Source organism: Ahaetulla prasina, chromosome 8 (assembly GCF_028640845.1).
Source record: "Ahaetulla prasina isolate Xishuangbanna chromosome 8, ASM2864084v1, whole genome shotgun sequence".
NCBI lineage: Eukaryota > Metazoa > Chordata > Lepidosauria > Squamata > Colubridae > Ahaetulla > Ahaetulla prasina.
In genome coordinates this window covers 46,452,658-46,479,109 of record NC_080546.1, presented here as the reverse complement: position 1 = coordinate 46,479,109, position 26,452 = coordinate 46,452,658, and the positions used below count along the sequence as shown (strand labels likewise).

The 26,452-nt window shown below is 35.5% G+C and overlaps 1 protein-coding gene and 1 long non-coding RNA gene across 2 annotated transcripts in view; one reads left to right on the top strand and one right to left on the bottom strand.

Moving 5' to 3' along the window:
- Nucleotides 1-18,331, top strand: part of USP53 (ubiquitin specific peptidase 53) — a 39,818-nt gene extending 21,487 nt beyond the window's left edge. The window contains exons 8-16 of the mRNA XM_058193599.1: nt 1,063-1,209; nt 2,063-2,212; nt 2,980-3,151; nt 5,442-5,588; nt 7,297-7,443; nt 7,591-8,308; nt 9,041-9,117; nt 11,327-11,408; nt 13,515-18,331. Coding sequence (XP_058049582.1) covers nt 1,063-1,209; nt 2,063-2,212; nt 2,980-3,151; nt 5,442-5,588; nt 7,297-7,443; nt 7,591-8,308; nt 9,041-9,117; nt 11,327-11,408; nt 13,515-14,487 — 2,613 coding nt within the window. The 3' untranslated portion in view covers nt 14,488-18,331. The remainder of the gene's footprint in view (nt 1-1,062; nt 1,210-2,062; nt 2,213-2,979; nt 3,152-5,441; nt 5,589-7,296; nt 7,444-7,590; nt 8,309-9,040; nt 9,118-11,326; nt 11,409-13,514) is intronic.
- A 1,572-nt stretch (nt 18,332-19,903) lies between these two features.
- Nucleotides 19,904-22,279, bottom strand: LOC131203416 (uncharacterized). Its single transcript, XR_009156369.1, has 2 exons — nt 22,031-22,279; nt 19,904-20,515 (listed from the first exon to the last, which is right to left on the bottom strand). It is a non-coding gene; the product is annotated as an uncharacterized LOC131203416 (long non-coding RNA).
- Nucleotides 22,280-26,452: the final 4,173 nt, after the last annotated feature.

The following is a 26,452-nucleotide window of genomic DNA, read 5'->3' as shown; positions in this document are numbered from 1 at the left end:
GTTTTGGCTTTCAGATAAAATAATAGCTATTTGAAAAAGGTTAATTACTTTTAAAATACCGTAATATATCAAAATTTATTGTACAGAAAGTCTTTACATTATCAAGTATTAAAATTAGCATTTTGGAGAATTTAAAATAATTGGTGATATGCACATTTTTAGTAAAAATCATATAGCTTATTGATACACAGAACAATTAATTGCAATTAAATATTTTAACATAACATAACATAACAACAGAGTTGGAAGGGACCTTGGAGGCCTTCTAGTCCAACCCCCTGCCCAGGCAGGAAACCCTACACCATCTCAGTCAGATGGTTAACCAACATTTTCTTAAAAATTTCCAGTGTTGGAGCATTTACAACTTCTGAAGGCAAGTCGTTCCACTTATTAATTATTCTAACTGTCAGGAAATTTCTCCTTAGTTCTAAGTGGCTTCTTTCTTTGATCAGTTTCCACCCATTGCTTCTTGTTCTACCCTCAGGTGCTTTGGAGAACAGCCCGACTCCCTCTTCTTTGTGGCAACCCCTGAGATATTGGAACACAGCTATCATGTCTCCCCTAGTCCTTCTTTTTATTAAACTAGACGTACCCAGTTCCTGCAACCGTTCTTCATATGTTTTAGCCTCCAGTCCCCTAGTTTTAGTTTTAGAAAACATAGTGGCATACCTTAATAGTTATTAAATTGGATTGTCTTAATTAGCTTTCAAAATAGTTTTTGTTGTGAATAGTTTTTCCATTATGCCTCTTATAAGGGTTGCAGAAACGTCTGATATTATGCAACAGCAGTGATCAAAAAATCAAATTACACTAATTTGTTTTAATCTCTAAAGAATCTTACTTTAAAGAAAAGTGGTAGGAAACTTAGATGAATTGCTGCATATTGCTAACATATTTAAGTTTTATAACTGATCATTTAGATCAAAAATAATGGAACTTGGAATGTGAATAAATTGAAGATGTTGTCTATATAAAATATAGTCTTCTAAGTGAATTTTATGTAAAGCTCTTGACATTCAAAAACATCTAGATCATGCTTTGTCCCCTCTTCTTTTTTTGTAGAGCAATTGTGGCCAAAAAATTAAAATCCGTCGTGTTCTAATGAATTCTCCAGAAATAGTTACTATTGGATTAGTTTGGGATTCTGAACATTCTGACCTAACAGAAGATGTCATCCGAAATCTGGCAACACAACTTTATCTTCCAGGGGTATTTAACATATTAATATATTTAATTTTCTGTGCTCTCTCAACATATTAAAAAAACTTTGAAATTACTAAGAACAGAGTTCTCTGTCTTCTCTAATACTAAAGTCGTATACTCAGAAGAAACGCAGTTAAAGTTGGAATTTCTCCCTGAAAAACATACATAGGATTCCATGCTAAAAGGATTTTTTTAAACTTTATAACTAGATTGCACATGAAATGTTCATTCAGCATCATTTACCACTATTTTTAATAGGGCTAGATTTTTTTTTTAAAAAAAAACCTAAGATATGTTTCACTTAGGCTTGTATGTATAAAACAAATCAAAATACAACTTTTAAAATATGTGGTTCAGCTAATAAAATTTCTCAGGCGTCCTAGAAGAAAATAATACAAATGTATAACGGATAAGCAAGAGTGTGCATGTCTATTTATTATAGAATGTATAAAGTTTCAATTTTAAAACAGCAGAAACAGAAATTTAAAAGATAACTTAAAAGATAACTTAAAATTTAATAACAACATAATCAAAAGGTTCTGAAAAGTCAATGTATTTTTTTAATTTCTAGAAACTATTCATTGGTCATTCCAACTTACAGGCTTGAAATCTTAAGCCATTGATCGAAGTGATAATAGCTGACTCAAGTAGAACATAAGACTTCTAATGAGGGAATCAGTTGTATAATAATTTATTCTGAAAAAGGCATCCCTAAGATTACAGTATAAAGAATTCAAATGCTTTATCTTACAGTATACAGTTTGCTGGATGAATTGGATGAACTCTTTCAATCTGGCTATGTAAAATTGTGATTTATCCTCAGCTCTATTTCTTACTTACTTATCTATCATTCTTACAGTTGTTTTATAGGGTTACTGATGAACATGCCAAAAACAGTGAGCTTTTTCTTGTGGGAATGATATGCTATGCAAGCAGACATTATTGTGCCTTCGCCTTTCATACTAAGAGTTGTAAATGGGTGTTATTTGATGATGCTAATGTTAAAGAGGTAAGTTAGTTCTGGTATTGCATTTTAAATAGAGGCATCCAGATACCTGCTATAGTTAAATATATTTTATATAATGCTCTGACTTCCTTAATTTTGATATCAAGACATTAAGTAATGTCTTGATATCGAAGTTAAGGCAGTCAGAATCTATTTTCTAATGCACATGACTTAAGATGAAAGGTTTGGGTGTGTGTGTGAAGGTTTGTTCTCCAAGCTTGTGGATTGGTTTCTGTACATTTCGTTACCAGGTTATGTAACATCTTCAGCGGAGTTTAGAGCATGTCAGTTTCAGTGTTCTTCTGTTTATAAGGGGTTCAGGTGTGGGTGTGTCAAGTGAGCGTCTTGTGATGGGTCAGCTATGAGTCATCATTGTATCTTGTGATGAGATATCAGGTCAGAGTCATTGGGAGATGAACTGCCAATGGTGGGGCAGTTGTGTGGATTGGTTGAGGGTAGTGCTGTGTCTGGTTGGCTGTGCAGTTGATTTGGATTCTGAAACCACCCCACAAGCTCGGAGAACAAATCTTCACCCTCACCCTATACCCGAGCTACAGATATTCACCACTAGTTTAAATGAAAGGTTTAGTTTTATTCTAAGTTATGCAGGAATTGGTTGCTTCAATAACATGCATTACACAAAGGGCTATAGAGTTATTTTTCACATGTCAAAACTATTTAAAGAAGTTTTGATTTGTTTGATATGCTAGTTTATTTTTAATTGGATTGCCATTTTTTCTTAACTCATTAAACGATTTCTTCTCTTTTAGGTTGGAACAAAATGGAAAGATGTGGTATCCAAGTGCATCCGGTGTCACTTTCAGCCACTGCTACTATTTTATGCAAACCCAGATGGTACACCGGTATCAACAGAAGATGCACTTCAGCATATAATTCATTGGTCACATTATAAAGCCTCTACAGGAAATGGAGAAGAATTTGGTAATAGAAACTTGAATATTTACAACTTCATATTTATTTAGTAAGATAGACAGGTGCTTAATATGGTGTGGATAAACTTTTCCCCCACTCATTATACATGAAAGTCTTCTCTAGTTTTATCTTCAGACTGACTGACTGCAAGTTGGGATAGAGTTAGTAACTCTTCCAAAATTTTCCAGTGGACCATATGATTGTTTTATTTTTATTTTATTTAGCAAGTTTATATACTGACCCATCTCACAAACATGACTTTTGCTAGCATATAATAAACATTATAAAACAAATATATACAGCCATTTAAAAACAATTAACCATAAATGCAACTAAGAATGGATCAACAGCCTAAATACAATATACTGTATTTTTTGGAGTATAAGATGCACTCTCCCCCCCCCACCAAAAAAGTGGGAGGAAATGTCTGTGCGTCTTATACAGTGAATGTTGCCGAAATCCCACCTACCTGCCGGCCGCCACCCTTTGCCCGTTTTTGGCCTCCGCATGCTTGGTTTTAAACCCATTCCAGGCTGGGGGATTGCCACAGCTCATCGTCACCAATCGCCGCCTCCATGTGTTGTGTTTTCGGCCTCCGCTCATCGCATTTTTGGCCTCCACATGCCCCATTTATCAGCTAGTTCCAGGCCGCGGGGATTGGCAACGGGAATTACTGCTGCCTGGAATGGGCCAAGAACGTGATGTGCAGAGGCCAAAAATGTGGCGTGCGGAGGCTGAAAACGCAATGCATGGAGGCCAAAAATGCGACGTGTTGAAGCAGCGATGGGCTGTGACGATCTGCGCAGCCTGAAACAGCTGATTGGCAGTATTTCAGGAGGCTGATCCAACCGCCAATCAGCTGTTTGTGCTGAATCAGGCTGCAATAACCTGCTGAAGCTGATCAGGCTGTTTGCTGCAACGACGCTAGCCAGATGAATACTGATAGATGCTGGTAGGCAGAGGCAGAATTTTTTTTTTCCTCCCCAAAAACTAATGTGCGTCTTATACTCCAGAGCGTCTTATACTCCAAAAAATACAGTAATCACTTTAGAGCAGTGGTCACCAACTGGTGGTCCGTGGACCACTGGTGGTCCGTGAGAAAATTTTGGTGGTCCCCAGAAAAATTATTTGCATTTTTTTATATTGCACTAAATCAGGGGTCCTGAAACTATGGCCCCTGGGACAGATACATGCAATGAACATTTGTGTTGCTGCAGAGAGTCTCCCCCTTCGGGATCTTTTTGTGCAGGTCACGGGGTAAGAAATGCCGACTCGGGGTCTGCTTCAGCCTCCCGGTGTGAGGTTTTGGGCAAAGGCTGGAGGGAAGCACCGCTGGTGGCGAAGAGCCTTCTTCCAGTGGGATTGCATTATGGCCTGGAACTGGCTGACCCTCTTAGCCTGCTGAGCTTCCAGGCGCTGGTACCTGGCCTTGCACTCCCGCAGGTGTTCCATCTGCTTGGAAAGCCTATGCTCTTAGTCCTCAGTGAGGTGCTTTCGCTGAGCCTCCTTCTCGGCCAGATTCAATTTGAACTGAGCTGTTTTGCCAACTCTTTCACATGGTGGCTGCTTAGCTCCAGCAACTGTTTCCTGTTGGGGCACTAAGGAGTCTAGGCAGGCAGATGAGGAGTAGTGAGTAGAGGCTGGCAAGACGCCCCTCAACATGAGTGACATTGAGTTGGCCACACCCACCCAGTCACATGACCACCTTGCCACACCCACCCAGCCGGTCATTAGGCAGATTATATTAGTGGTCCACGGGATTTAAAATTATGAATTTAGTGGTCCCTGAGGACCCCTGCTTTAGAGCCTCCCTGTTTCCATGGGATCCCCAAAGCTGCTAAAAAAATTTTTAAAAAAAAATTCTAAAAAGCTAATAAGGTTAGGTTATTGATTGAATGAACTGTAATGTATTTAATGTATTAATGCATAATATCTTGCTGTCAGTGCTAGGAATAGGAAAGTTGTGGGATCTTTAGTTATTAGGAAATGAATAAATTGAGGCTGAGGCATACTTAATTTTTCACATTGGATGGAGTACATTCAAAATAGATTTTTTTTTACAAAAAATCAGATACTAGAGTTCTATCAGATAATACATGTAACTCATTGTTGAACTGTGGAGTCCTTCCTATACTCAGAGCATTTTAATTTTTCCTATTAAATTTAAACCATGTAGTGTGCCTAGTATAGCTTTTATTCAGGCATTTATTTTTAATTTGTTAGTCTGTTTATTGAAAAAGCAGTTTCAGAGATAAAATGAGTAACCTTTTTCTTCTTAAAAATAATGTCTTTTTTCTAGGATTTGAGAAATATAGTTTTCTTAAATCAGATTATGTAAAGGAGAATGGATTTGAAGAAACTTCTAACCAGAAGAGTAAAAAAGTTCAGCTAGAAAACTCTGCCTTTACTAGGAACTATACTCAACCTACTAATGTCAGAGGGTCAAGTATGTATCATATACTTTTTTTTAATTATACTTAGGTTAATTGTAATCATACATATTTTTTGTTTGGCTTTTTAAAATGTTACCTACTAGTAATTGAACATTAAGCTAATTATATAATTGTCTAGGAAACTACCATGTTACAGTGGTGCTTAAATTTTGTGAATCAAATCCGTTTGAAATTTCAATATTTCTACATAAATATGACCTAAAATAGGGACTGAATAGCTAAGATGCTGAGCTTGTCGATCAGTCAGCAGTTCAGCGGTTTGAATCCCTAGTGCTGCGTAATGGGGTGAGCTCCCGTTACTTGTCCCAGCTTCTAGCAGTTTGAAAGCACATAAAAAATGCAAGTAGAAAAATAGGGACCACTTTTGATAGGAAGGTAACAGCGTTCGATGTGCCTTTGGCGTTTAGTCATGCTGGCCACATGACCATGGAGACGTCTTCTGACAGTGCTGGCTGTTCAGCTTTGAAACGGAGATGAGCATCGCCTCCTAGAGTCAATAATGACTAGCACATACGTGCGAGGGGAACTTTTACCTTTACTTTTAAGACCTAAAACATAATATGTTCTCCATATAAATCCTCAAACTAGATAAAGAGAATCAAATGAATCAAAAACAATACTTAAAATTACAGGTAGTCCTCATTTAGTGACCATTCAACGTCACAATGGCACTGAAAAAAATCGTAGATCCGGTCCTCACACTTATGACCATTGCAGTATCTCATAGTCATGTGATCAAAATTTGGACATTTGGCAACCAGCATGTATCTGCAGTTATTGCATCATCTTGCAATCATATGATCACCATTTGTGACCTTCTCATCTGGCTTCCGACAAACAAAGTCATTGGGGGAAGCTGGTTTTGCTTAATGATTGAATGATTCGTTTAACAACTGTGCTGATTAACAACCAGGACAAAAAAGATCAAAAAATTGGGCATGACTCACTTAACAATCATCTTGCATAACAGTGGAAATTTTAGTCCTAATTGTGGTAATAAATTGAGGACTATTTGTAATTTCAAATAGTGTGATTATTCCAAATCTGATTGAGTATGGAGGTTAGTATATCTAAAAACCTAAGGTGTTTTTAGAATTATTGGGTTCTTAGCCATAGAATCTAGCCCACTCTGTGGGCATGCGTGCCGTTGCCAGCTTCTGTTTTCTGTTTTCTGGCTTGTGCATGCACGCCGGCAAGCTGATCTTCATGCGTGCCGGAGCCCTGGAAACCCAAAGACCAGGTGGCTGGGGCACTTGGTGCTGAAAAGATCACTGATCTAGAATATAGTTTCTACATGCTCCTGGAAGTAGTCTTGTTGCTTTCCTCATTCCTGGTCTGATTAAGCTTTGGAAAAGAGAAGGCTTGAGAATGAACCTATATATGCTGCTTCTTAAGATTTATCATTTTCAATAGTTTCTTCAGAAAAAAAAAGAAACCTCAGAGATACAACATTTCTCCAATACCTCTGAAGAAAAATTAGTGAATTCCCCCAAAATACAGGATATTAACCCACTGATTTTTTTTAATAATATGATTGTAATCTGCTAAGCATTGTACGTTGCAGGAAGTAAGTTTCTTTATATTTGCTGTTATTTTCTTGTGTTGGTCTATTCAAAAACTTCAGAGAAATTTGAATTAGATTGTCTTCTTGTCTGTTCCATTACCGTAAACATGTATAGCAGAATTCATTTATTGCTGCAGGTAAATTGGGACATAATGATCATAGGGAAAAAACAAAAGATCTTTCCAGAGAATGTGCTCAAAAGGCAGCTGAGATGAAAAGTTACCCATCATCATTAAGAAAAAATCCTGATAGAGGATCAAGGAGAGAATCTGGAAAACAAAAAGGTAACAGACTTTCCCCCGGGCTAATTCTTCCCATATAGATTAAACCTATCTAACTTTGCCTTGAAATTCTAAGGAACTGAAAGATAATTTATATAAAGAAGAAAGTTTAAATCTGTATTAATAATCTGTTTTGGTACTTTGTTTAAGATCTATCAGGAGAAATACACACTAATCTTAAACCAGGATCACCGCCTTCTGGAACTGGATTTAGGCAGCATTCCAATGAACGTCTATATACTAGTCAAGGGAAAGGAACTTATCGGCATGAAAAGGTGCACAATCAAATCAGACCCACTTTGCAGACATTCAACTCAAATAAAACAGAAGATGGAGAGAAGGGGAACCGTATGAAAACTGACAACACAGCTGGTTATGAAACAGATAGTAGCCAAGATTCCAAAGACAAAGGAAGCATCAGTAGCAGCAGAAGTCGAAGCAGAGGCTGGAAACCCATGCGAGAAACACTGAATGTTGATAGCATCTTTATTGATTCAGAGAAAAGAGAGCATAGCTCAAAATCAAAGCTAAATGCAAACAATAAACCAAAACATGAAAAGGAGCAGAGTTCAGTCAGCTGCCCCAAAGAAATTCAGAGTCAGAAGGGTCTGATGACTATCTATGAAGATGAAGCAAAACAAGCAGGAAGCCAGAATTCACTGGATTTGGAAAAGAAAGGAAATAGAGAAAAAACAACAGGATTTATAGAGAGAAAGTTTCATCCTGATAATTGGCAGGCACAAAGGACTGAATCTGGCTATGAAAGCAGTGATCATATCAGCAATGCATCTGCTAATTTGGATTCACCAGTTACTGGAGAAAACAGCCCAGTTGACCCCAACAGTCTGAACGAAAACATTTTCTGCAGGTAATGATATTAAAAATATACTTGTGAATGTACAAAATGCATATCCATTATTATATATCAATACCCTAGTACAAACATCCTACCAAATTTTAATTTTTAAAATGAAATAGACATTTTTAAAATCATAATAGACTTCATGGTATTCCAGTTCTATTGGTAATTAAAAGCTTGGGAAAAAAGAAATACAAAACCAGTTGTCTAATAAGTAGAATTGCTTGAATTGATTTTCTATTTAGATTTGAATATAAATTATCAAATAAAAATATTTGCTAATTAATTAATCGAATAAAATCTTCACTATGGATATTATATATGTAGATTTCCTATATTTGAGGGGGGGGAAACATTTAAACATATTTTATTGAGATCCAGATGTAACATTACTTATATTCAGATGGCATTATTTCAAATAGAATAAGGACACTGAGTTTTGTAAAAGTACTAAGATTATAATCATGTAAAATATTGTTGCCTCCCTTTTTTCCATTTAACTTTTCTTTAATTGGGTATGTTCTCTTGATGTTGCCGGTTAGAATAGAGGGTGGGAAGGGTGAGAGAAAAGAGGAACAAAGTTTGACTTTTTTATATAAAATATATTTGTTGAATTTCTAGATTCCTGTGTAGGAACATTTAGCTGTTTTTTTAAAAGTTTCAGTAGAATGTTTCAGGGTTGGTGATTTTTGTTATACTATTTGTACAGGCAGTTGATAATTAGTTTATCCTTTTTCATAGTGATCAAAATGTATCAGTTAGATATTCTGGAAATGTCTTGCAGACTTTCTCCCAGCCGAACAAAAACTCTTTGGAAGGTAAGGTTAATATATGTGTTACATCAGCTTATTGAACTGTTAATTGATTTTTGACTATAAAAATGAACTGTTTAAATGTACTATTTAAATCATAACTCTACAAATTCATTCTTGATACTGTTGGCAGGTTTTCTATGCAAATTGTTTGTTACTTCCCAATTCTTGAAAAAAAAATCTAGTACCCAATTTGTCGAATAATAAAATATTTTTTAAAAAATAATGTAAATGAAATTTATTCTCAACTTCTCAAATATTATTTCATTAATAGTGGCAATAAAAGTGCAGTCCTAACATCAGATATATTAATATGACTAGAACATAGAGTCAAAATTCCTTTTGAGCTGTGTCTGATTTTAACCATGCATGGATCTTCATGTCAGCAGAAGAGAAAAATAACACATCTATTTTTATATTAGTTGGAAGGCACAGCAGCGAGCCACTCTCATTGAATGTTTGCCACAATGCTATTTTATTGGGAGTATTTGGTTGCAAGCTTGCACTGCCACCTCCTGTTGAAGATATATAATAATTTAATAATAGTAGTACTTTCATGGAGTTTCAAAATACTTTGTTACCTAGGCAGTTACACTTTTATCTAATTTAAATTAGTATCATTACCAGTAAAAATATATGTTGCTTTGAAAATGTATTTAGAAAATATTTTCAAAACAATATCTCATAGGATAATTTAATTATATTTAGCACTTTAAACATTTACTTACGTATGCCTAATTACTATTATCTAGTCAGGGAAAACAAATAGTAGTAATACCATTTCAGATCACACATCTGTAAATGTAGCAGATTTTAGGATTAAGCTATCATGGCTTTTTCTTTTAACATTAATTTTACATGTTGTTTGTCATAGTATGTTCATGTTAATGCTTATACAGGTATTCCTCACTTAGCAACCACAATTGGAACTGTCAACTTGATCATTAAGCAAAGTGATTGCTAAGTAAAACCAAGACTGTGCTGATGATCTTACTTCAGTTTTCCTCTGCTTTATAACAAAGATCATAAATGTGAGACTTGGTCATAAAGTGACTTTTTCATTATTGTTACAAGGATTACCTGTAGCTAGAGTTGGAAAAGACCATTAGGCTGTGCAGTATAATCCCTGCTTAATTTAAGAAACCAAAGTACAGTATTACAATAGAATAGACCATGAGGATGCTACAATGGTCATCAGTGAGAAAAACAGTCATAAGTCATTTTTTTCAGTGCTATTGTACCTTCGGACAATCACTGAATGGACTGTTGTAAGTTGAGGACTACCTATAACTGACTTTTCTTTATTTTTAAATCTAAGATACATATTGCAGTACACATTTGAAATTGAGAACTCTAGCTTTTCATTATTTCTTCTACTATTCCAATTTCCTTACTTCCTTCAAATCTAGCTGTGTTTATAGTAATAATCTGAGAACGTTGAACCTGTAGCCTTGCAGGTGTTGCCAGCTTAAAACTCTTCAGCAATTCCAGCCAGCAGGGCTAAATAAGAAGGAATGCTAACATTGTAGTTTAGCAGGATTTTTTGTGGGGATTCTCCACTCCAGCTGTAATTCAACAGCAGAAAAATAAGCAATTAGTTTGAAAAGTTCTATACAACATGGCACTGAAAATGTTCAGCAAGCTAAATATTATTGTTGGTCTATATCTGCGTCAAATGCATACATATTTTTCCTGTTGAAAACACTGGGTTTGAAGGAGTTTATGTTAGGTTGATTTCCTTAAGGTCTAAAAGGATCTTTTGAATATGTTGCATGTTGTTCACTATTAATTATGGCATTTCAAAGGATAATTTTGGAAAAACATATGTGAATAAATGTTGATGCTTTTTCCTTGAATTTTAAAATTATGAGTGTTATGCTGGAAGGTTTGCCTGTACCAATCTAGCTTAACTATAAAGAAATATGTTGAGCCGTGAGCTCAAGACCTATTTATTTATCCATGTGGGACTGGCTTCGTGATATTTAAATTTTATAATTTTATATTTTTAGAGAGTTTAATTTTAATAGGATATTGTTTTATATCTCAGCCCATATATAATAAGTTTTTTAATTGTTGTTTTAATTGTATATTGTTCTATTTTTATTATGGCTGTGAACCGCCCTGAGTCCTTCGGGAGAAGGGCGGTATAAAAATTTAAAAATAAAAAATAAAATAAAATAAAATAAAAAAGTAAATAATAAACACTGTTTTTCAGCACTGAAGAAAGGTGAATTTAATATGCATATTAACTACAAGCCACCTAACTTAACATCAACTTCTCATATGCAGATACAAAGGTATGTTTAACTATGCACCTTGTAATGTGTAACAGGGATTTGTAACTCTATGTATGGCTCTGTAGGTCTCCAGATATTCCTTGAAGTTCTGAGATTATTCTCTAGAATTCTAAACATGGCCTATTCTCTTGTAACTGCCATATACGATGACTATTGGGAAATGCCTTGCTTTCAATTTAGATTGGTAGCAAGTTTTCACATTGGGGATGCCTAAGTTTCAATGACTTCTATAAATAGGTATAGGCTGTCCTCGACGTACTACCAGTCAAAGTTGCTATGCATCTCCCCAAAAGATACTTATGAGCTAGTTCCAAAATTCTGAGGGTTGCCCACCACCACCACCATCACCACCACAATACCGTTTGGCTGCTTAACAACCAACCTTCATTTCCGGCTGTTGGCAACATCCTGTGGTCACTGCAAAACCTGATGTTTAGTTTGAGTTTTTAGCAAAAACACCCCATAGTGAAAAATGGGTGTGCCTAATGACTGCAGTGTTTGCCTAATGACCACTAAAAAAGTCATAAAATCTGGTTGGTCACATGACTTGAGTCATGATCCTTGCAACTTATGACATAATGACTAGGTTCCATTGTCATAGGTCGAGGACTACTCGTGTTATATGGAGTCTTCTATTTTTCCAATACCAGATAAAATCAATATTACACATGTGAATATTTGAACAAAAGAAAAAGATGATGTATTATAACTTACCATTTTGGAGATGTTAAATAAATTATCAAAAAGAAATGTGTTGTCTACATCATCTTTTCTTCAACCACGAAAAAATCAGTGTGAAAAAATAAGTTTTTATGGTCATGTAGGTTAAGTAATGCTCACATGCTGCACTCTTCTGTTACGATCCAGGCCATTCAGTATCACAGATAGGGAGCAGCCTATGTTCATAAGCGTTGTAAGATTGATTGCATTCTTGGGGGCAATATGCTGACTCTGTAAACTACTTAGAGAGGGCTGTAAAAGCACTATGAAGCGGTATATAAGTCTAAGTGCTATTGCTATTGCTATTCTATTGCTTTCCTCCATAAATACAAACTATTTATTTGTTCAGAAAAAAGTGGGTTATACTAAAGTGCTATATTAGGATGGGATTTATATCTGTGTAAGAACAATTCCTTTGGAATAGATTTATATTAATCCAGCATTTTGTTTTTTATAATGGCTAAACAGTGTCCATGCTCACAAACAAACTGGAGACATATCCCTCTAGTGCTTTTGAATTTAGTATTGGGGGACATACTACCCCATCTTATGGATGACATTTACTCTTTAAGTAATAGTTTGTCCCAGCTTCTGCCAACCTAGCAGTTTGAAAGCAGGTAAAAAAAAACACAAGTAGAAAAATAGGGACCATCTTTGATGGGAAGGTAACAGTGTTCCCTGCACCTTTGGCGTTGAGTCATGCCGGCCACATGATCACGGAGATGTCTTCAGACAGTGCTGGCTCCTCGGCTTTGAAACGGAGATGAGCAATGCCCCCTAGAGTCAGAACGACTAGCATATATGTGCGAGGGGAACATATACCTTTTAATAGTTTGAAAATCACTGGTTTATTGTGGCATATAGATATATTTTTGACAATATACAATAAAATGGAGAAGCACTCCCATCTTTTGATAACTTTCTGTTTTTATGCCAATTATCATTGGAATATTTGTATTTTTTATAAATGTTATATTTTCACGGAGCCTGAAGCACTGGCTTTGTCTGGCAACTAGACATTAATACCTAGCTAATGGAGACAGGCAATCTGAATATTTCTTCCATAATTTCCCTGTACCAGTTTACTGTCCATCATAGTTTCTGTCTGATTCTTTTCTTTCCCAAGAGTATTTGCTGTTTTTACTAATTTCAGTCATGAATATAAAGCCTGCTTATACCTATATACTTGTTTACAAAATTCTGGATTCTGCAATATTTCCATGTTTACATCTGACTAGATTCTTTAAAAATTACAGGCTTACCTCAACCCCACCATGAAATAACAAAGATTATTTTATTCTAGTAATTATAAATAGAATTGGATTATATTTACTATTTTGCAATAGTTTTATTAATATTTACATCCTTAAATATTTTGCTTTCTAGGACTGACGTACCAGATTGCAATAAGAAGTCTTTACCTACATTAACAGGGCAAACAACTTTAAAAGATCACATTGAAAAAGAAATAAAAAAAAGTACAATCAATGAGCAAAGCTCCTTACCACAGTCTGGTGAAAATGTACCTACTGAGACAAATATCTATAGTGCTGACAGTTCAGTTTTTTCTTATATTGGTGAGAATGGAATCATGTCTGAAAGAGTTCAAAACAACTGTGAATCTTCATCTACCCATTTGCAAGTCCCCTGCCCAGTGTCTCATAAAAAGACCGTTAATTCTACTCCTACTCTTGCATTTTTCTTACAACAGAACAAACCCAAGCCTTGCTGTACTGAATCTGCTCCATCTACTGGACATAAAACCAGCATGTACAGTAACAAGTATGATGATGCAACAGAAACAGTTTACCAAAATCTTCCACCACCTTTGCCACCAAAGAAATATACTCTGTCCCATATGCATGGCATAGAACAAGAATCCAATGTGGAGTTGAACTTTACAGATCATCCAAAAATTGAAAAGCATGTTGCTATTGCTACTTCAAAAAGTATACCAGAAGCAAGTTCATCTGCAGATGAAGAACGGTTGAAAGCATTTCATTGCAATGAGTCCCCTAAGATGAGTTTTTCACCGAGTTTATTAGGAAAGGATTTATACACTGTATCCAGTAATCCTTTAAACAGACGGGCTTGTTTTACTGAACCAAATTCTAGTTCTCTGGATGCAAATGCAAATGATGTTATATCACTTACTACTTATTTTTCAGTTGATAACTGTATGACCGATACTTATAGAATTAAATACCACCAGAGACCAAAACTGAATTTTCCAGATACTAGTGGGTCAAAGAAAGAAAGATCTTTGTTATCCACTGGAATGCAGTCTTACCACCACAGTTCTGAATCAAATCATCCCACAGCACAGCAGAAGCATAAATCTAATATTGGAGATGTGTAATGTAGTAAGAATGATTTGGGAATGAATATAAATCCTTAGAACTCCAACCCAAAGTGATGTTTAAGTTTACATACTTTAGCTACATTTCATTTGGAAAGTACACATTAATGAACTGTCCCTTGCATGTGCACGCGTGATCAAGAAATAGCAAAGACGGTTTTATGCTTGTGGAAATGCCGATTTTGCATAAATTTAATCCAAGTGGCTATTCTTTTAAATGAGGAACTTATAAAATATTTAAATTGCTTTCATAGATGCATCTTTTTTTTTAATAAAAGCATGAATACCATTTCTTTTAAAAATGACTTGATTTAGAACATTTCAAAACACCATAAATATATTTGAAAGTAGGTTTTGAATCCGATTCCATAGTTGGTTAAATTGTCATACTAACTATAGCACTTTTGTAGGTTATAAAAACCTAAATCATGTATCCATTTGCAACTCCCATATTATTAAGGCAATATAACATTTTTAAGCATCATTATTTAAATTTATTTTGAATTTTGAATTCTCATGAAAGAATCTTTCACAGAATTTGAAATGGAGAGTATGATATATAATCTCGGATAAGCCCTTTCACAGATAAGTTGACCCTCATAAGTGTGTACAGTAATTTGTACTGCTTTAGATTAAATAAATATGATTGAAATATAAGGATTATTCTTACGCACCAAAGGATACGTGTAATAACAAGGTAGTATGATCTTTATAAAGGCCTTGAGAGTTTTTGTTTCCTTATGAAAATTATGTTCTTTATGTAAAGTTTGTCTTAAAAGGAAATTTTTAGTGATACGAATTGTTTACATGCACTTCATTTTTTTTCATGTAAAGCACTTTCAAGCTTGCTATGTAAAAATTGAATATAATCTACATACACTGTACTACCTCAGTATGACAATATGGGATTATTTTTAGTATATATGTACAGTATATATATATATATTTATATACACACAGACACATATACACTGTGCGTATATATAATATATACTATGTGTTTATGCACACATATACTGTATATACTATACTTGGTGTATCTATGTACACACGTATATATATACACACAAACACAAAGTATGTGTGTCTGTATCAGAAGTGTGCTAAACACTTCAGTTTTGAAATGCTCCCTTTCAAGTGAAAGATATAGAGAGAGCTTTATTGGTTGATATAGATGGGCTGCATGTTGTAGCAATTTTCCAGGCTTTTGTGTCTGATGTCATTTTGTAGTTATTGACTTCCCTGTGAACTGATTAGCTCCAGGACAAAACTTTCACAGTGTGAAATACTGCATTTTCTACACAGTTACAAGTGTATTAAATTGGCTTCCTAAGAAGCATGGTTCTTGTTAATGAACTGAGTAGCCAGAATGTAACAAGGACAGTATTTATGAAATACTTAAACATTCTGGTTGTGAGATATTTAGAACTTTTGCAAGAAAGTGAAAAAGTGCATTAAATGGGTAATCACTTTCCCTTATATTCAGGTACTCTTAATTAGAAATTTAATAGTCACATTACTGTTTTGCCATATGAGACTAGCAGCATAAGAAATTTTATGACAGAATTATTTTAAAATTCCTTGTTAAACTAATCAAGAAACTTAAATGCTGGAAGCATATGCGGATATTAGAAATATGCACAGAATGATATATAATCATTAAAAACTTACGTTTTGTAGTAGACAAATACTAACCATAGATCTATTTTCTTGAATTGGTTATCCAGGATCTCATTATTATCTTTTAAATATTTGAAATAAATGCCTTAATGAAGTCTTAGATTTTATTTTAATATACAGCATATATTATGGTAGCTAGAGTTTTAAACAGCAATAGTTTCTTGCATTGTGCAGTATTTTAAATACGAAAATTATGCATAGCAGTTGTTTGTAATAAAAATATTTAAGTATATTGTTGGGCTGCAAAAAATGTGATAAATGAATTGTACAAATATATTTTTATATTAAAGCTGCTGTAGAGAATATTTAAACCATTGCATGTATAGAAAATACTCTGATTTTCTTAAAACCAGCAGAAGCATAAACATGGATTCTGATCAGTTCAGCCTGAAGATGTTCTTTTTTAAAGATTGAAATGGAATACACATGCAGTTGTTAGGTAAAAATGTATGACACCGTACCTTTTAAAATTATTTGTATAAGCATTTTCTATTAAAATAATGATTACAAAGATGGTCCCTAAAAATATAAATGTGTTTTAGTTTTCAGCATGATAGCTGCCATGTGTTTTGGAACACTCCATTGCAAGTTTGCAGTATAATTGAATTAAATACAAATGCAAATTTTTGACTTTGACCAAATGGGGAAAATCCTATTACAACTGGTGGTTGGGCCTACTGAGAACATTATTAGTAGTGTAAAATAGGGATGCTTGCATGCTTTCCTATAATAAGGAATATGATTACATTAAAGTTCCACATTTATGTTAATGAAGAAGTCTTCCTACTCTCTAAACTTTCAGAGGCAACGTCTGAAAGATATGGGCAGTGCTTGACTTATGACCATTCATTCAATGACCCTTTGAAATCACAACGGCACTGGAAAAAGTGACTTGTGACCACTCCTTGCACTTAACAACCATTACAGAAATCGCTGTCATATGATTGTGATTGGAGTAGTTGACCTCTGGCTCACGCAACAGTTGAAATGTCATGTGATCACCATTTGTGACCTTCCCAGCCAGCTTCCAATAAAGTCAATGGGAAAGATGGTAAAGAAAGTTGCAAGTCAGTCACATGTTTACCTTAACAACCACAGTGATTTGCTTTGCGGCAAAAAGCTCATAAAACTGGATTAGGCCACAGCTCACTTAAAACTGTGCTGCTTAACAACAAATTTTCCAGCTCCAGTTATGGTCATAAGTTGAAGACTACCAGTAGGTCTAGTGACTAAAAGGGAAGATTAGAGGCAGAGGACCGGAGTTCTTGTCCTGCCTTAGATACAATAACCGAATGACTTTGAGCAAGTCTAGGACTCTCAGCCCTAGAAAGAAGGCACTAGCAAAATATTTCAGAAACTGTTCCCCAAAAATTGCAATCAAGATTGAGTTGAAAGCCCCAAATATCTTTTGTTTACACTGACAGTATCTTACCTATTTTCTTCTCCATATCTTCAAGTTAGTCTTGACTCCTGACAAGTGCCTGGACAAAGTCCTTTGCTGTCTTGACATTTTTTAAAGTAGTTTGCCATTACCTTCCTAGGAGTAAGAGAGAGTAAGCTGGCCCAAATTGCCCAGCTGACTTCGTGCCTAAGGTGGAACTGGAACTCAAGTCCTCTGCTTTTTCGTGTGGTGTTTTAACCACAACACCAAACTGACTGTCTTAACTATGAATGTAACTCCACATTGTTGGTTTCTTGTTACGGAGCTGACTTAGCTTTTAATCTTATTGGTATCTATCATGCTCTAGTGCTTTTTCAGAAGTTACTGGTTTGTTTAAAGCATGTATAGTTAACATATTCTTGATTACAAATAAAACAGAGAAGTAACTTCATCTCAAAGTAACTAAAATTATTTTTTGATATTTTAAGTTTTTTTAAATTAAAAAAAAGTCTCATTTCATTCCTGATATGCAGGTAATATGTAATAATGTAACGCCTTTATAGGTAAAAATGGAAGTATAAGTACTGGAATCAAAGTGTTCAATTGAAAGCTGTTACTGAAGTAATTTGAATTTGTAATATTTATGTAAAGAGTAATGTGAATTACCTCTGTTAAGAGTATTACTGTATTTTAAAAACGAAAAGCAAATGTTCATTTTCTGTATAAAAGTTTTGGATTTGTGAGTATATGTGCTTTAAAAAAATATAAAAGTGTTAATAGACATTTTTTGCACAAATTTATTGCTATCAAATAAGGGGCACTTGGTCAACTCATTTTTTTATAGCTGGTTGTACAGTCTTAATATTTGCTTGCAATATTTGATTTTTTAAACTTTATAATTGTTCCCTTGAGACTATAATTTGTCTGGCTTTTGTCATTTTAAATACATTTAACATGTGGTATAGAAGACTATCTTTTTAAAATTTAACACTTTTTAAAATTGTCCTGCATGTATCTGCTGATAAAACAAAAATAAGATATCCAATATCTTTCTGCTTAGTTTACAGATGTATAATTTTTCTGTGAAACAGGAGCAAACCATTATTTTTTAGTTTTAAGAATACAGTGCTCCTCAGTTTGAGTGAGTAAATATTTATTAGCAAATAAAACTGCAGTTGATTTATATTTCTGTAAAAGCAGATGAAATGTCCAATTCTATCAAACGAATGCTTATTAAATCTTTTATGCATTTAAATAAGCCAGTTTTCATTTAACTATGCTAAGTTTACCAATATTCCAAATTTTTAAATAGATAGAGGTGGACATTCTGACACTATGGAAGATTCTAAATAACATTACCAAATGTATTTAATAAATATGTAAATATAGGTAAATCATGAGATACGGATTGTTTTACTTGAATTCACATGGTAGTTTTCTCATTCAGAGTGTGGCTATGAATAGCCCATTTAAAATCTTATCCGTTCTGATGAATCGTATTAGACCCAATAGTAAAGCAAGTAGCGGTGCATTCAGTTCTATTCATACTACTTATAACTGTCTTATAAAGTAAGTTGTACTTACTTACGCACTATAGCAAGTTGACTTTCTCAACTAATAAAATTGAGAACCTAGTATTTTGGGGCACATTCCTATTTGCTTGTTTAGAATTTGAGAAGAAAAATCATTCTAAATTCTCAGTTTCTGAGTGAAGAAAATGATTGTATTGCTATTATCTTTGTACTTTGTAAATGCAGACCAGAGTTCACATTTACATAATTGAAGGTTTTCTTATTTATTAGCTGACCGAAGAACAATTTTAGAATATTAACTTAGGACAAATAATGCAAGTTATATTTATTAATATGTTTGATTTAATCATGTCATTCCTTTTTTATTGCTTGACTATAGAGTGAATTCTTGTGGAGGAATTGACACATCTACTTATAGGTTGAACAGCAATATTGAATTTACATTAAATATAACCCCCTCTCAAATTTCTCAAAGAAAATAAGCCCAAATTCAATTTCAATAGCAAATGAACTTCACCCTACCTCCACCAATGCTTCAGATCTTGTGCTCAACACAATAAATTTATACAGCTTAATGTAATTAATTCAATGTTTAAAGACAGCCCTTTGTCCCAGCCTGACAAAAATGGGGTGAATCCATTTAGTCTAGGATATAAATATAATAAATGTTCAGCTTATACATTATTAGGAGTAGAGCACAAAACCCATCAAAAGAAAAACATTTAAATTATGAAAATTAACAGGAATGTCTACAGACTTTTCAATCTACTTTTAGAACATTAAACTTCAAAAGGGCAAATCCAAAGTATAATGAGATCAGGGCCACATTAGACAGAGTAAAATTTATTCAAATGTCTATCATAAGGATCATAAAATACAATCTGCACAGTCCAAGCACACATTGTTCTGAAGGCACAAAGCTAAGCATAAAGTACTTTAAAACTTCAAACTGGGCAAATGACTTTCCTTGCATTTGAGAAGAATATATGCAACTTCTTTACATAAAAGCAGCTAAAACAACCCTCCGAATTGATCAGGTTATGTTTTCTCATTTTATGCTAGGAGTTCATCATAAATTATAGTTACAGAGATATTTGTCTCCAATCCACTTGGATGGCGATAAGAGTCGATTGCTGAAAATAGATGACTTCAAACTTAATTGAAAGTGTTGTGACATTTCAATGACTGTTATATTTGACGTAAGGCACAACTGGCACATTGAAGAATAATGTGAAACATGACAGTTCATCATAGAACACATTCACCATATCTAATTGCTCAGCAAAAATATGTCAACAATTCAAGTATAGAAAGAGCAGTTGTTTTTGAGATTTCTGATGTAACAATTTTCCAGTGTTCTTTTATTTTTGGTTGTGAAGCAAAAGCAGCTAAAGGAGTAGCATTAGCTGGTTTTTCTTGAAAGCAGTCTAGTTGTCTGCAGAATAAAGAAAACAAAAATTAGATCAATCCGTGAAAAAAAACTGTACCCAATATAATCCTGCACATCAGACTTCTAGTATCATCATCAGCATCATCAGATGAGTATTAAAATGGCTGTACTTCCTCAATTTTTAATGCCACACTTTTTGTCAAACCTTTTGAATTAAATCTGACCAGTTTCACTTTACTCACATCTTGACCGTTTCATTTCAAATTCCATGTGGTGGTGTACAGAGGCCAAATGCCAAAAAAATTACCATTGTCCCAATATATATATAAACCTGGAATGAATTCCATAATTTCTCATCCACCACACTAAAAGGTTTTGGCAGTTCAAGATTTATTAGGCTTCTTCAATTTAACACCAATTATTTTAATCAGAGATTTCTGTTTTGTTCAGTGATCTTCCACAAAGCAAGAAACTTTTGCTTTTATCTCAAAGGACCCAGAGGGTCATCCATTGTGGAAACCTGTCTTGGATTATCTCAAAGGTGCTTTTTCAAGAAGCAACTCGACTTTTTGGTTTTTCTTTAAAGATGTTTCGCTTCTCATCCAAGAAGCTTCTTCAGCACTGGCTGGATGGTAGGGAGTGGAAGGATTTATATTCCTTGCAGACAGCTGTCCTTTACATTTGTTTAGAGCAGGGGTGTCAAACTTGTGTTGTCATGGCGGCGTCACGTAATGTATCGAAACCTTTTCCCCCTTTGCTAAACCAAGCCCGGCTGTGGCCAGTGCGTGATGCATGGATTTGACAGCCCTGTTTTAGAGAGTGGTTGAGGACACTTGGAGGTTGGTCTGTGTGCTCAGGGTCACCTGAGTAGTGTAAATGGCCGTGGAGCCTTCTTGGAATTGCTGAAAGAACTTTGTTGTGGAGCTGTGCTTTCTGCAGGGTGTTTTCTGCCCGGTGTCCCTTCGCTATTGAAGAAAGGCGCAGGTAGTTCCATTCAGTCAGAGTTGAAGAAGCTTCTTGGATGAGAAGTGAAACGTCTTGAAAGCAAAACCAAAAAGTCCCGTTGCCTCTTGAAAAAACACCTTTGGAAAAACCATGGCCTGGATGCCTGAGAAGCTCCGTAGACATCCGTCTGGGATTTACATTATTGCGTGGCCAAATCCTGGAAGCAGAGGGTTTGCCGCTTCCCAGCACAGCTCGTGGATTGTGTCCTCGCATCCCAACAGATCAGGGGTCTTCCACCTTGGCAACTTTAAGACTTGTGGACTTCAACTCCCAGAGTTCCTCAGCCAGCTTTGCTGGCCTAGGAACTCTGGGAGTTGAAGTCCACAAGTCTTAAAGTTGCCAAGGTGGAAGACCCTTGCAATAGATAAAACCACACACCACAAGCCCCAAATTGCTGGCTTCACACTATTTACGAAAGTCAAAAGTGCTCAAACGGAATCCTGCTGATTTCTCTTCAAATCTGGAATTCTCGCCCTTGGGACCCGTTATATATCCTCCGTTATCCCAAGACGTCTCCTTCGCCTCCCGCCGCCGCCGCCACCCCTTTCCACTCACCCCTCGATGCTGCCGCTTAAGGTAGCAGATAAACGAAGACGAAGAGCACGAAGTCGAAGAGGATCATCAGCCAGAAGTCCAGCCAGTAGGACGTCCCGGAGAGAGGGGGCCCGCAGGATATGTTCCCCGCCGTTCCAGCCACCTCGCCTGCGAGCCGGTCCGGTTCATGCTCAGTCTTTCGGCGGTCTCGTACCTCAACGCCCTCCGCAGCCTCCATGGCCCCTCACACGGAAAAGGATTTCTTCCGCGAACGCCGCCCGGCGTACGTAGGACAGTTACTACCATAGAGATACACACACAAAAAAGGAGAGGCACAATAGCGATGTTTCCGGTAGAGACTTCCGGTGAGGTGAGGCTCTTATATGTCTTTTTCAGAAGCTTGTGGTTGGTCCACCGCGAACGCCGATTCTGTACGGCACAGAAATTGTGGCTGAATGGTAGAAACCTGGGCTTGGCTGCCCGTGGCGGTGCGTAGAAATAATGAATTCACATTCCTTACAAAGATGTGTTATTTTCATTTAGGCTCAAACAGAAGCAATCGTTTTTCTCGCAGTAGAGCAGGGGTCACCAATCTTGGCAACTTTAAGATTTTTGGACTTCAACTCCCAGAATTCCTGCAAAGCTGGCTGAGGAATTCTGGGAGTTTAAGTCCACAAGTCTTAAGGTTGCCAATGGAGACCCCTGCAGTAGAGGTTAATTTAATAGGTTTTTTTTTTAGTTGGCAACTTTTAAGCTGTGTGGAATTAGCGGAGTTCTCTAGTTAGAATGCTAGAGGGATTGCAAGGGCGGCTACCATCTGCTGACCTATTGATACCAAGGCTCCCAACTAAGAGATGACCTCACCCAGTGGTTTCCAAGGGGTGGCAATGGAAAAGGGGCATTGAGCTCTGAGGCAGGTCCAAGTGAGGAACAGAGGAACTGCTCTTTGTCAACAGAAATGAAAACAAGCCACAGAGGAAAGAATCGGTTTGGGATAAGTGGTTAAGGTGCTGGACTAAAAACAAGGACACTAAGTTCCAGTCCCTCCTTAGCCATGAAAGTTGCTTGTCTGCTTTTGAATCACTATTGGGTCTCTGTTCTCCAAAACATCTGAAGGCAGGACAAACATTAGTGGAATGGTTTATGACCAGAACTTGTGAGTGTTCCACCACTGGAGATTTTTAAGATGAGATTGGACAGTCATTTGTCTGGAATGGGATAGGTCTCCTGCTTGAGGAAGGATCAGAAGACTTTCAAGTTCTTCAATTCATATTCTGCACTCCCATTTTCAGCCCATCCCACTTCACAGAGTTATTGTGGGGGAGGAAGGAGTATTATGTATATTCACAGTCTTGGTTTCTTATAAATTGGTAAAGGCAGGATAAAAATCTAATGAATAAATAAACCATTGTATAGCGCCTCCTACCAAACTTTGCAGTTGGTTCAGAAGGATAATTTGATTGGTGTATCAAAAACAAAAAAGAGTTTTGATCTTATGAGAGGTCAGGAAGCATCAAAATGGGTGTACTACCATCATCTTAATTCCAGCTAAGGTCATCAACAAGTGGAGCCAATGCTGTTTCTATACTGTCATCCTGGCCTGAAACCCGACTGATACTTTTTTAGTCCAAATAAAATAGATATTTTAATATATATTTAAAATATACATAATTGATGCATATTTTTTAGTAAGTTAAAAATTAATTTTACATAATAGTTGTTTTCTATTGATATGAACAGTTTTACATGTATTTTTTGGAATTAAAGTATTTTAACTCATTTATGAAAAATAATAATTGAATGTTTTGAGATTCTTCAACAAGTCGCTATTGTTGGGAAAAGTGGAAGAAAAGAGAACAGGATAGCCAGTCACAAGATGGTAGACTCAACTATAGCAGCCACAAAGTGAAAAGATCTGAAAGACCAAATTGAGAATATAGATAGTCCTCGATATGCAATTGCATCCAAAATATCCTTTGCTAAGCAAGATAGATCTGAAATGAATGTTGCCCCATTTCACAGTCTTCCTTGTCACAGTTATTAAGTGAATCACCACAGTTGTTAAGTTAGTAACATGGTGGTTAAGTGAATCTGGCTTGTCTATTGATCTTGCATATCAGATGTTCACAAAAGGTAATCACATAAGCCCCGGATGCTCCAACCATTGTAAATAAAGTTAAGCGTCTGAATTTTGATCACACATCCATGCAACGGTTGTTAAGTGTGAAAAATGGTCATAAGTAAATGTTTTCAATGCTGTAATTTTGAACAGTCACCAATGAACTGAGGAGTACTTGTAATCCTATAGAAGTTCTAACTATGTGATCATTAAAAGTTGACACTAATTTAACAGAAAATAATCATCTTGAACAAGAAGGCCTCAACTAAAATTCTCCATCTTTTCTAATCATTTGTATTAGAATTTCATTGGCAAATACTGAAAACCACATGACATTGAATCTCTATTGTGGTCTAATATGGATATTATTTGTTAAATGATATGGGGGCAATAGGCTTGATTATATACTGGTGAGTTAGATCTGTGTATTAATAGATGCTCCAGTAAAATGGTTTTAGTGGTGCTGTTTTTTTTTAAAAAGGAAAATTGGTCAACTATTGGAGCCCAGGAATTTTTCATTGTTCACAGACACATAATAGGTATCATTTTTAAAAGCACTTCATGAGCAGATTAACTGAAAGAAATTGATTGCATACAGTTCCTTAAAAATTGAGACCATTAATGTGAATATTGTCTTTTTTGAAGGAGTATTTAGAATAGAATAGAATAGAATAGAATAGAATAGAATAGAATAGAATAGAATAGAATAGAATAGAATAGAATAGAATAGAATAGAATAGAATAGAATTTTATTGGCCAAGTGTGATTGGACACACAAGGAATTTGTCTTGGTGCATATGCTCTCAGTGTACATAAAAGAAAAGATACGTTCATCAAGGTACAACATTTACAACACAATTGATGATCAATATATCAATATAAATCATAAGGATTGCCAGCAACAAGTTATAGTCATACAGTCATAAGTGGAAAGAGATTGGTGATGGGAACTATGAAACGATTAATAGTAGTGCAGATTCAGTAAATAGTCTGACAGTGTTGAGGAATTATTTGTTTAGCAGAGTGATGGCCTTCGGAAAAACTGTTCTTGTGTCTAGTTGTTCTGGTGTGCAGTGCTCTATAGCGTCGTTTTGAGGGTAGGAGTTGAAACAGTTTATGTCCAGGATGCGAGGGATCTGCAAATATTTTCACGGCCCTCTTCTTGATTCGTGCAGTATACAGGTCCTCAATGGAAGGAAAGTTGGTAGCAATTATTTTTTCTGCAGTTCTAATTATCCTCTGAAGTCTGTGTTTTTCTTGTTGGATTGCAGAACCGAACCAGACAGTTATAGAGGTGCAAATGACAGACTCAATAATTCCTCTGTAGAATTGGATCAGCAGCTCCTTGGGCAGTTTGAGCTTACTGAGTTGGCGCAGAAAGAACATTCTTTGTTGTCCTTTTTTTATGATGTTTTGATGTTAGCTGTCCATTTGAGATCTTGCGATATGATAGAACCCAGAAATTTGAAGGTTTCTACTGTTGATACTGTGTTGTCAAGTATTGTGAGAGGTGGAAGTATGGAAGGGTTTTTCCTAAAGTCTACCACCATTTCTACGGTTTTGAGTGTGTTCAGTTCCAGATTGTTTTGGTTGCACCACAAGGCTAGTCGTTCGACCTCTCGTCTATATGCGGATTCGTCATTGTCTCGAATGAGACCAATCACTGTTGTGTCATCTGCGAACTTCAGTAGCTTAACAGATGGATCGTTGGAGATGCAGTCATTGGTATACAGAGAGAAGAGAAGTGGGGAGAGCACACAGCCTTGGGGGGCCCCTGTGCTAATTGTACAGGTATTTGATGTGATCTTGCTTAGCTTCACCTGCTGCTTCCTGTTTGTTAGGAAGACCATGATTGACCTACTTATCTCAGTGGAATCTGAATAAATTTGTCTGGGCTTGTTCATTTTAAAGCCAGATTAATTTTAAGACAGACAAGGTAGAATTTCTTATATTTGTATTTTAATGTTTGTAATTTTTAAATTTGGACTTCTTGGACCAATAATTTCTTCCTAGGTAGAAATTTGTGTTTTTCTTAGTTTTTCAATACCAAATCAAGATGAAAAAAGAATACTGGACAGAATTTTTTTGTTGTTAGTTGCGAAGTTGTCTACTCCAATGGACAGAAATTGGGATACATTATATTAGGTGACATTTTGATGAGAATGTGTGTACAAAATTTTTTCTTTCCCAATCTACATAAAAATAGTGAGAAAAATCACAAAAATAAAAACTAATGAGGAAATGCGGCAAATTAAAAAATTTAGAACTAGATAAATTTGAAAAAACTAACATATTTGTATGCTATTTGGATCAGACTAGATAGT